The sequence below is a fragment of the Chiloscyllium plagiosum genome, unplaced genomic scaffold (genome assembly GCF_037043375.1).
Source record: "Chiloscyllium plagiosum isolate Xiang-an unplaced genomic scaffold, Cpla_swu_hap1 HiC_scaffold_7, whole genome shotgun sequence".
NCBI classification, from domain to species: domain Eukaryota; kingdom Metazoa; phylum Chordata; class Chondrichthyes; order Orectolobiformes; family Hemiscylliidae; genus Chiloscyllium; species Chiloscyllium plagiosum.
Window position 1 is genome coordinate 64,326,292 of NW_028270145.1, and position 12,502 is coordinate 64,338,793.

The 12,502-nt window shown below is 40.1% G+C and overlaps 1 protein-coding gene across 1 annotated transcript in view; it reads left to right on the forward strand.

Moving 5' to 3' along the window:
• LOC122551620 (protein TANC1) overlaps positions 1-12,502 on the forward strand; it is a 152,378-nt gene that overhangs the window by 119,462 nt on the left and 20,414 nt on the right. Inside the window, exons 19-20 of the mRNA XM_087988566.1 lie at positions 1,390-1,522; positions 12,176-12,267. Coding sequence (XP_087844692.1) covers positions 1,390-1,522; positions 12,176-12,267 — 225 coding nt within the window. The remainder of the gene's footprint in view (positions 1-1,389; positions 1,523-12,175; positions 12,268-12,502) is intronic.

Below are 12,502 nucleotides of genomic sequence, written 5' to 3' on the forward strand. Positions count from 1 at the left end.
GAGATAAGAATTGGGAATGCTTACAGATGGTAGCACAGTGATCAATGCTATTTGTGATTCCTCAAATACTGAAGCAATCCATATCCACATGTAACAAGACCTGGGCAATATTCAGTCTAGGGCTGATAAATGGCAAGTAACATTCCTATGACAGGTTCCATATAATTGCTATGAACAATAAGAGAATCTAGTAATCTTGTCTTCACTTTAAATGGTACTGCCATTGTTGAATATCCACTCAGTGTCCTGGGAGTTACCATTGATCAGAAACCTAATGAGATATCAATGCTGTGACAGCGAGAGCATGTTAGAGGCTGGAACCTGTGCAATAGGTTGCTACTGAGCGCCAGCATTGACAAGGCACATGTCAGGAAAATACTGTAATTCTGCGTAGTTGCCTCGATTAGTTCAAGCAACATTCAAAGCTCAAAATAATCCAGGACATCGCAGCTTGATTGACACTCCATTCTCCACCCTATTAAGCATTCACACCTTAAACCTCTGATACATAGTGGCAGTTGCATGTACCATGTGCAAGATGGCTCAAAGGCTCCTTGGACAGCACCTTCTAAACCTGTGACCTCTGCCACCTAGGATAAGGGTAGCAAATGCTTGTGAACCGCCATCTGCAAGTTTACTTCGAAGTCATACCAACTTGAGTCGGAAACTCATTACTGTTGATTCATTGTATCAGAATCTGGAAATTCCCTTCCTAACGACACTGCAGGTTTACCTAATTCAGATGACTGCAGCAATTAAGAATCCAGGTTTCAAGGACAATTTGAGATGAATTTAGATTTACCAGTGATGCTCACATCCAATTAAAGAACAAATTAAAATTGCTCCCTTTCCTCCATTGTTTAGCATCTGGATTGTTATCTATCTCAACTCTTTATTATTTATAATACGGAAGCTATATAAATACATTTGGGTGGTGGACGAATAATATGCCAAGGCTCACACATGAATAAAGCTTGTGCAAAGTATCCACAGCCAACCTCTCGTAAGTTCTTGTAAAACCCCAGCAAGAAGTCTTCAGGAGAGGAGGGAAAGGAAAATATGCTCAGTGATTTTTCGAAGGAGGAATATTTCAAGTAAAATGAGACTGATCCATTATTATTTGCATTCATTACTTGAGAGAATATAAAAATGCTAATATAAAGAATAGATAAATTATATTAAAATGTATTTTGGGAACGACATATACTTGAATATTAGTTCCACATAGAAACTGATCATTCAGATCTAAAAGAGTAAAGATTGAATATTTGAATTGTTTCAGACAGTTTGTTTTAAAACAATGATCCTGGAAAATGTCAAAATGGTGAGGAAATCTTATTTCGTCAATTAAAATAAACTTATTTAGTAAGTTTTATATTTACTGTTCAGGTTCAGTATCTGGTGGAAAGAGGTGCAATGATTGAGCATGTTGACCACAGTGGAATGCGTCCATTAGACAGAGCAATTGGATGTTGCAACACTTCAGTGGTGATAATGCTGCTTAAGAAAGGTGCAAAACTAGGTATGGCTTCATGACTGACAGAAAATAAGATTGCAGAAATGAAGTGTCATTTTCTATAAGCTATGTTGCCATTTTCGTTCATAGTTAATTTCTTTTGATTTATAATTTTGTTCATGAGAATTTTGATTGTATGAAATGTCTTGGAGAACTGTATAATATGGTAGTTTCTGATTCGTAAGTTAACTGTATTCATTGTGAATTTGCATATGTCGCATTTCCATTTTAAACAACAATTTTGGTCTGATGTAACAATCCAAGATTTTCCATTCAACATTGTTACTTTATTTTGTGAACTGGTGCATGCTATAAAATAATAGATTGATAGATTTAGACTTCCAAGAATTATAGCTTAAAAATTTCTTTGATAATTTTAATTATCCCTAATTAAAATTGAAGAAATTGATTCTAAAGACCAAAGTCTTATATATAATTTGTGGCTGACAGTGTGATGTATTTCGTTGTTCTTAACAAATTTTTAACTCATTCTTTCCACTATAGTATAGTCATCAAGGTAGCTTTCTTTTGCAATAAATGTTTTCACTGCTTCCTACATCCTTGGTTACAAATTATACAATGGGACTTTGGTGTTCTCATTTTCTTCTGTAATGTATGTTTATTTGGGTAGTGATATGATGAAATATGCTTGAAAAATGATCTTAAAGCTGAATTCCACGTTCTATTAATGCTAATACAAATTATTTTTAGCAGGATATATCCAAAGTTGTACTGTTGTGTGAAACAACAGGCTTTAAGTGTTTATTTTGCATTTCTTTTATCTGTGCATAAGATGTGTGCATTGCTTACTAGGCTAGCATTATTGCCCAGAGGGCAGTTAAGAATAACTCATATTGTTGTGCACTTAACCATCAAGTAAGGATGACAGATTTCTATCCCAAAAGGATAGAAAGTGAACGAGAGAGGTTTTTTTAATAACAATTGACAGTGATTACACAGAGGCTGTTTTTATTTCAGATTTTTATTGAGTTTCAATTTTACCATCGTGCTGTAGTGGTGTTGGAATCCATGTCCCCAGAACATTGTCCTGGATTTCTGCTTTACTATTCCTGAGGCATTCCCAACACATCACTGCCTACCCTTGCATTCCTGAATGAAGCTAGGAACATAGGAACAGGCCCCTTGAGCCTGTTCCACCATTCAGTGAGATGGCTGACTACAAAAACCTGCCTTTCGCCCATATCTCTTAAAACCTTTGCTTAACCAAAAAGTATCCATCTCCGATTTAAAATTAACAACTAATCTAGCATCCCTTGTCATTTCTGAGAGAAAGTTCCAAACATCTTCTATCCTTTGTGCATAGAAGTGTTTCCTAATATATCTCCTGAACGGTCTGGCCATAATTGTCAAACTATGCCCCCTAGTTCTAAGATCTAATAATAATAATTCACTTCTAAATAAAGTATTGGCTTTTCAGGAAATAAAGAAATTCCCTACTACTCATACCAGTGCTTCTAAATGTAACATAAATTTCATTTTTAACCAGAGATTGAGTTGTTCCTACTGTGTTGTTTACAAATGACTGTAATTATTTTTATAGAATGGGAGTTTTATTGTTATTTAGAAACTAAGTGCAGCAGTGCAATGTGAGCTATAGGGAGAGACTGAATAGGCTGGGGCTGTTTTCCCTGGAGCGTTGGAGGCTGAGGGGTGACCTTATAAAGGTTTATAAAATCATGAGGGACATGGATAGGGTAAACAGGCAAAATCTTTTCCCTGAGGTGAGGGAGTCCAGAACTAGAAGGAATAGGTTTAGGGTGAGATGGGAAAGATTTAAAAGGGACCTAAGGGACAACTTTTTCATGTAAAATGTGGTGCATGTATGGAATGAACTGGCAGAGGAAGTGGTGGAGACTGGTACTACATTTAAAAGGCATCTGGATGGGTATATGAATAGGAAGGGTTTAGAGAGATATGGGTCAAATCCTGGAAAATGGGATTAGATTAGGTTAGGATATCTGATCGGCATGGACAATGTGGACCGAAGGGTCTGTTTCCATGCTGTACTTCACTATGACTGTAAGTAAAAATAGTCTTTGTTACAGAAATCAAAGTGATTGCCAAGTGATCAAGTCATACAACATAAAAACAGGCCCTTCAACCCACCATGCCTATGCCAACTAACAAACATCACACTACATTAATCCTATTCATCTGCACTTAGTCCATAGCCTACTATATCCTGCCATTTTAAATACCCATCCAGACATTGAGAGTAATGCAGCAAGGAAACAGGCCATTTGGTCAACTCCTGCTTACCTGCCTACCTCCTGGCAGTTACCCCTCTACCTGACTGTACCTGCAGTGTGACCACCTCCCTGAAACTACTATCTATCACACCCTCTGCCTCTTACATGCTCCTCAGTGCTTCCAACTGTCACTGCAACTAATCCATGCTGTTCGAGACTAGTTGCAGCCAGACACTCGATTGCTCCTTGATCACCCACATCTGACAGGAGGAGCATACCACTCCACTGACTGCCAACTCTGCCGCTTTAACAACTAGCACACTTAAACAGAGAAAAAAGGCCTTACCTTGTTGCTCCTCGTCCTCCTCGACAAAGTCTGGTGTTCACTTAGGCCCACTGTTAGATCCGACCAACAGCATCTCGATCACAAAGCACTCGCTTGCAAAAATGGCCGGAACAAGACACAGCAATGCCTTCCTCTACCAGTTTCTTAAATACCCACACTTAGCTCAACTCTCTTGGATGTAGTGAAAGTACTTGCCTCTACCACCCTCTCAGGCAATGTGTCCCACATTTCCACCACCCTCTGAAAAGTGTTGTTTCCTCCAATCCTCTTAAATCACTTTCTCCTCACCTTAAACCTATGCCCTCTGTTCTGAGATACATTTACAAGGGGGAAAATATTCTCAGGATCTACCTTGTCTAATTTCATATACCTTTCACTTTCCACAACTACCAATGCCCTAGCAGTTGAGGGCGTTGTAAAAACTGTTTGTACACGTGGATCTGCAATGGACTCTAAACATTTGAAGGTTTTGTTTCTTTCTTTTAGTCAGATCTTTAGTTGCAGAACATAGAACAATACACAGGTCCCAATAGCCCACCATGTCTGCGTCACCCACAATGCCAATCTAGATGAATTCCATCTGCTTGAATATGGTCTTAAATCTTTCCATTCGCTGCCTGTTCATGTGACTATCTAAATGCCTCTTCAATTTTGTTGAATGTATCTGCTTCTACCGCCTCCCCGGCAGAGAGTTCCAAACACCTACCACCCTCTGTGTTTAAAAGAAAACTTTGCCCCACACATTTCCCTTAAATATTTCCCATCTCACCTTAAACTATGCTCAATGTATTTGACATTTACACCCTGGGAAAAAGACTCCAAATGTCCACGCTATCTCTGCCCCTCATAATTGTATATACCTCTATCAGATTACTCCTCAGCCTCTGATGTTTCAGAGAAAACAATCCAAATTTGTCTAACCTCCTCTTATAGCTAATGTACTCTAATCCAGACATTCTGGTAAACCTCTTTTGCACCATCTCCAAAGACTCCATGTCATAGAGATGTACAGCACAGAAACGGACCCTTCGGTCCAACCCGTCCATGCCGACCAGATTTCCCAAACCAATCTAGTCCCACCTGCCAGCACAGCCCATATCCCTCCAAACACTTCCTATTTGTACACCCATCCAAATGCCTTTTAAATGTTGCAATTGTGCTAGCCTCCAGCACTACCTCTGGTAGTTCACGTACCACCCACTGCGTGAAAATGTTGCCCCTTATGTCTCTTTTATATCTTTCCCCTCTCACTAAACCTATGCCTCTAGTTCTTGATTCCACCACCGCAGGGAAAAGACTTTGCCTATTTACCCTATCCATGCCCCTCATAATTTTGTAAACTTCTATAAGTCATCCCTTATCCTCCAATGCTCCAGGGAAAACAGCTCCAGCCTGTTCAGCTTCTTCCTATTGCTTAAATCCTCCAACCCTGGCAACATCCTTGTAAATCTTTTCTGAACCCTTTCAAGTTTCACAACATCTTTCCGATAGGAAGGAGACCAGAATTGCACGCAGTATTCCAACAGTGGCCTAACCAATGTCCTGTACAGCGGCAACATGACCTCCCAACTCCTATACTCAGTGCTCTGACCAATAAAGGAAAGCATACCAAATGCCTTCTTCACTATTCTATCTACCTGTGACTCCACTTTCAAGGAGCTATGAACCTTCACTCCCAGGGTCTCTTTGTTCAGTAACACTCCCTAGGATATTACCATTAAGTGTATAAGTCCTGCTAAGATTTGCTTTCCCAAAATGCAGCACCTCACATTTATCTGAATTAAACTCCATCTGCTACTTCTCGTCCCATTGGCCCATCTGCTCAAGATCCTGTTGTAATCTGAGGTAACCCTCTTCACTGTCCACTACACCTCCAATTTTGGTGTCATCTGCAAACTTATTAACTATACCTCTTATGGTCACATCCAAATCATTTATATAAATGAAAAGAAATGGACCCAGCACCGATCCTTGTGGCACTCCACTGGTCACAGGCCTCCAGTCTGAAAAATAACCCTCCACCACTGCCGTCTGTCTTCTACCTTTGAGCCAATTCTGTATTCAAATGGCTAGTGCTCCCTGTATTCCTTGAGATCTAACCTTGCTAACCAGTTTCCCATGGGGAATCTTTCGCAGGCCTTACTGAGGTCCATATAGATCACATCTACCGCTCTGCCCTAATCAATCCTCTTTGTTATCTTTTCAAAAAACTCAATCAAGTTTGTGAGACATGATAACCCACGCACAAAGCCATGTTGAGTATCCCTAATCAGACCTTGCCTTTCCAAATACATGAACATCCTGTCCCTCAGGATTCCCTCCCAACAACTTTCCCACCACTGAGGTCAGGCTCACTGGTCTATAGTTCCCTGGCTTGTCCTTACCACCTGTCTTAAACAGTGGCACCACATTAGCCAACCTCCAGTCTCCTGGCACCTCACCTGTGACGATGGATGGTACAAATATCTCAGCAAGAGGCCCAGCAATCACTTCTCCAGCTTCCCACAGAGTTCTCAGGTACACCTAATCAGGTCCTGGGGAATTATTTACCTTTTAACTGTTTCAAGACATCCAGCACTTCCTCCTCTGTAATATGGACACCATCTATTTCCCTACATTCTATATCTTCCGTATCCTTTTCCACAGTAAATACTGATGCAAAATACTCAGTATCTCTCCCATTTTCTGCGGCTCCACATAAAGGAGCCTTGCTGATCTTTGTGGGGCCCTGTTCTCTCCCCAGTTACCCTTTTGTCCTTAATGTATTTGTAAAAACCCTTTAGATTCTCCTTAACTCTATTTGCGAAAGCTTTCTCATGTCCCTTTTTTGCCCTCCTGACTTCCCTCTTAAGTATACTCCTACTGCCTTTATACTCTTCTAAGGATTCACTCGATCTATCCTGTCTATGCCTGACATATATTTCCTCCTTTTTAAATTCCTGTCTAACTCTTCTGTGATCTCCCTTCAGGATCTCAACCTTTTCCCTTCCTATGTCGTTGGTTCCAATGTGTACAATGACCTCTTGCTGGCCCCTCTCCCCCTTGAGAACATTCTGCACCCTCTGAGACATCGTTGATCTTGGCACCAGGGAAGCAACACACCATTCTGCTTTTGGCTGCTGGCCACAGAAACGTCTGTCTGTACCTCGGACTAGAGAGTCCCTTAACACAATCGATCTCTTGGAACTCTTGTACCTCTCATTGCATTAGAGCCAGTCTCAATTCCAGAAACTTGGCTATTCGTGCTATTTTTCCCTGAGAATCCATCACTCCCTACATTTTCCAAAACATTATAGTTGTTTGAAATGGAGATAGCCACAGAAGACTCATGCACTAACTGTCTACCTCTCTTACCTTTCCTTCCTCGAGTGTGGAAACCATAACTGCACACAACACTGTAAATGTGGCCTAACTGAAGTCTTATGCAGCTGCAACATGACTTGCCAACTTGTATACTCTGTGCCCTGACTGATGAATGCAAGCATGTTTTACGCATTGTTTGCCACCTTATTCAATTGTGTTGTCATTTCCAGGGAGCTATGGACTTGGACCCCAAGAGTCCTCTGTATACCTGTGTTCCTAAGAGTACAGCCAACTGTTGTTCTGAAGCAGAGGTTGACACCCCCCTCCCCATAACAAAATCTGAAATATCTAGAGGCTTACTTTAAGTCATTATCTGTTGAAAGAAGTATGACAAGTGGTATACCTCTCACTCCCCCAATCTGTTACAAAGGAGTGGTTAAATGAAATGAAAGACTTTGACACACTCTATAAATCAACATGTAACAATTTATTTATCAAACTCCCAACAGTGAATAAATTAACAGAACCGCTAACAAAATGAACAATTCCTCTCTAGCTGTTAGCTATTGCCAAATAAAACAAAATTCTAGTGGTATGCTGTTCTAATAAATACAAGTCCCACTTATGTAACAAAACAGTAGAGTTTTGTCTGTCAAAGCTATAGCTAGGTTGTGTCTTCCAGATCTTTCTGTGTCTTCTCTGTTGATCTTCTTTCAGGAATGCTGCCTCCTTCGAATTCCTGCATCAGGGATCCAACTCTCTGTCAAATTCTGGTGTCAGGAACATTAGCTAAGAGTGCTGCTGTACCTCTAGTCAGATGATAGTTGGAGAACTGAAAGAGCTAATCTCTTTAGAAAGCAGTTTGCTCTCCCTGATTTTCAAATGCCCTTTTTTATACCCTTGATGACCTATTAATTTCTTTATAATCAGATTGGTTCTAGGTTGTCAAAACTATCAGATTTAAATTTAATTGCTCCTTAGTCTCCAAGTGCCTGGTTTAAATTAATTGGCGAAATTTAAAGATCTGTTGTCTCGGTAAAAATATTGCTTTGCCTACTAACAGTATAGCCTTTTGATACAAATGTTTCAATCTGAGCACCTGCAACTGGCAAGCTGCTGCCCACAGATGCTCAATTGCAAATCGCTAAGTACAGGAAAAAAAATCATGTTTTAAAGGGACCACGGACTCTTGCACTCTTGCCACCCCCCCCCGTCATTTTACAAACTTTAAATTCTAACTTTAAGTTCAGTCTTCCAATCCACAAATGTTGTACCCAACTTCACAATACTGTATACTTTTCTCTTGCATTGAACCTCCCAAAATGCATCACCCCACACTTATCCAGATTAAACTTCATTTGACATTTCTTTATCCAACTTTCCAACTCAACTATATCTTGCTGTATCCTTTGATAACCTTCCTCACTATCCACAGCACCATCAGTGCATGTCATTTGCATATTTATGAATCAGACTACCTACATTTTCATCTAAGTTAATAAATAAATATATATATATTATGAACAGAGGTCCCAGCACTGATCCTTGCGGACCCCTAGTATTTGACATTTCTACCCTGAGAAAAAGACTCAGTGACTATTCACTGGTCACAGACCTTCAGTCAGGAAAACTTTATGCTTCCTATGACGAACCCAATTTTGTCAACTTACCATGGATCCTATGCTTAATTTGTCATGAGGGATCTTGTCAAAAGCTTTAGTAACATCCATGCAGAGAGCATACATTTCTTTACTGTCAAACAGATTCGTTACTTCGTCAAAAAGCTCAATCAACTTTGAGAGACGAAATACCCCCCATCCCCACCCCAATGAAGCTGTACTGGACTATTCCACATCATTGTAACATCCACAAGCGCACTCAATTTTTTTACAGATTTACCATAGAAAGCATCCTATTTGGATGCATCACAGTGTGATATAGCAACTGCTCTTCCCAAGACTGCAAGAAACTACAGAGTCATGAACGCAGTCCAATCCATCACACAAGCCAGCTTTCCATTCATTGACTCCATCTACACTTCCTGGTGCCTGGGCAAAGCATAATCAAAGACTCCTCCCACACTGGTTGTACTCTTCTACCCTCTTCCGCCAGGCAGGCGATATAAAAGTTTAAGAACACCTACAAACAGATTTAAGACCAGCTTCTTGCTTGCTGTTTTCAGACATTTGAACAGAACTGTGAAATGTTAATGTTGCTCTCTGTCTCTGTGCCTTCTCACGGCTATAACACTGTATTTTGCTCTGTCCTGCTACCCTGATGCACTTTGTATGGTAAGATCTACTTGTATGGCATGCAAAGCAACACTTTTCATTATATCTTCATACATGTGACAACAATAAATCTTCTCCAAATGTGGGCAAATCCTGTCTTTAGGAATCTTCAATAATTTCCCTACCATTAATATAAAACTCACTGGCTTATAATTTCCTGGATTATCCCTGTTGCCCTTAAACTGAGGAACAACATTTGGCTACTCTTCAATTTTGTTTTGTGAATACTGATGCTAAATGCTCATTAAGGACCTCACCCACGTCCCCGGCTCCATGTGCAAATTCTTCCATTGTCCTTTAGTGGATCTATCCTTTCCCAAGTTACTCCCTTAATCTTAATATATGTATGAAATGTATTGGGATTATCCTTAACCCTACTTGTCAAGGACATGTAATGGCTTCTTCTAGCCCTTTCTACTTCCTTCATTTATATTCCTCAGGGACTTTGATTTCAGTTTCCTGAATCTTTTTTTTTCTTTTTAACTAAACTTTCAGCATCTGTTATCCAAGATGCAGACAATATGCTGGTTGATGAGGTTAGTCTAGAATAGGTGTCATGTTCGGCACAAACATGGTGGGCCAAAGGGACAGTTTCTTTGCTGTACTGTTCTATGTTCCTGAATATAGTCATTCTTAACTTTCATTCTCACAGGGACATACTGTTCCTGAACTCTGATCAACTGAGCTTTAAAAGATTCCCTCATATCAGGTGGATTTATCCTCAAACAGCTGCCCCCAATCTAATTTTTCCAGTTCCTGCCTAATATTGTTGTAACTAGTTTTCCCCAAATTTACCACTTTCACCAGGATCAGTTTTATCTTTATCCATAGTTATTTTAAAACTTACTGAATTATGATCACTCTTCCTAATGTGCTCCCCCACTGAAACTTTGGTCACCTGACCAGGTTCAGTCCCCACTTCAAGGTCAAGTACGACCCCTTCCCTCGTTGCACTACCTTTATATTGTGTCAAGAAACTCTTCTGGGTACACCTAACAAATTCTATCCCATCTAAGCCCCTTGCACTAAGGGAGTCCCAGTCGGTATGGGGAAGGTAATATCACCCACTGCAACAATCCTATTGTTTTTATGTTTTCCCTGATCTACTTACATTTTGTTCATCTGCCACTGGCTTTTAGTAGACCTATAATATAACCCTAATATAGTGATACCATCTTTTCTTGTTCTTCAGTTCTACCCATATGGCATCACTCATGAACCCTTCAAAATGTCCCCCCTCAGTACAGCTGTGACATTCTCATTAATCAGCTTTTACATCCCTCTCCATCTTGCCTAAAACATCCAAACCCTGGAATGTTGAGCTGACAGTCCTGTCCTTCTCTCAAACAAGTTTCTGTATTGGTTACCACATTGTAGTCCCATGTAGTAATCCAAGTGTAAACTCAACTGCTTTACCTGTTATACTTGCATTAAAGAAAGGTTTAGGGTGAGAAGGGAAAGATTTAAAAGGGATCTCAGCGGCAACGTTTTCATGCAGAGGGTGGTGCATGTATGGAATGAGCGGTCAGAGGAAGTGGCGGAGGCTGAGAAAATAACAACATCGAAAAGGCAGCTGGATGGGTTTAGTGAACCTTATAGGAAGTGTTTAGAGCGATATGGGTCAAGAGCTGGCAAATGGGACTAGATTATTTTAGGATATCTGGTCAGCATGGACAAGTTGGACCAACGGGCTTGTTTCTGTGCTGTTCATCCCTGTGACTCTATAAATATACGACAGACCACCAGTCCTGACAAGTTTGTTCACCTTGTCTGCTTATTCTTTCTATTGAACTGCTTGACTTAATGTCAACCTACTCCTTGATCACTTCATATGCTGATCTACTGCTCTGTTTCCTACTCCCCGCCACATTAGGTTAAAATCTCCCAAGTACCACGAGCAAACCTTCTTGTACAGGTCCCACCTGTGCTGCAAAAAATTCTAAAGATCCAGATTTCTGAAGCCCTCCCTCCTACACCAGTTCTTCAGTCACACATTCATCTGTATTGCTATTTCTGGCACAGGGAGTGATCTGCAGATTACAACTCGAGACGTCATCTTTTCAACTTCCTACCTAACTCCCTAAATTCCCTTTGCAGGACCTTCCTACTCTTACTACCTATGTCATAAGTATCAATATGGGCAACGACCTCGAATTGCTCAACCTCCCCCTTCAGAATATGTGCATGCTCAGAGACATCCTTGGCACGAGAGGCAACATATCATCCTGGTCACCTCATGGCTTCAGAAATGCCTATCTGCGCCATATTGCTCAGGCCTTTTTCAGTAGGGCAGCTTTGTTTAATTATAAATTTGAATTTTAAAAAGCTTCTGTTGCAACTTCCATTAATGTGTTGCAAAGGCTACAGAAGTTCTTATGACTGTTCAGCGATTGGTTTTAAACAGAATTTTCTCTTCTGTCAAAGAAAATGTCTTAAAACTTTATACAACTTGATGTAAGCATATGCCCGTGTCCTTTTTCAAAATAAAGCAATATCGTTACTCATCCAGGTAATGCAGCTTGGGCAATGGCCACATCCAAACCAGACATCTTGATCATTTTACTACAGAAACTGATGGAAGAGGGAAATCTGCTTTATAAGGTATATTCTGATCATCTATTGAAATATCATATGACTTAGAAAATGCACACATCTTTAAACTATAAATACATTTCAGAATCTGCTGTTCATTTATGATGTGTCTTAATAGTCAAGTCCATTTTCTCGCAGGACCTCAGAACTATGGTATACCTTGGTGTCTTTCCCCCTTTTGTATACAATAGAGACCTGTAAATACAGTCTTGCATTCCTTAACTGTTTTCTAATTTATATGGTA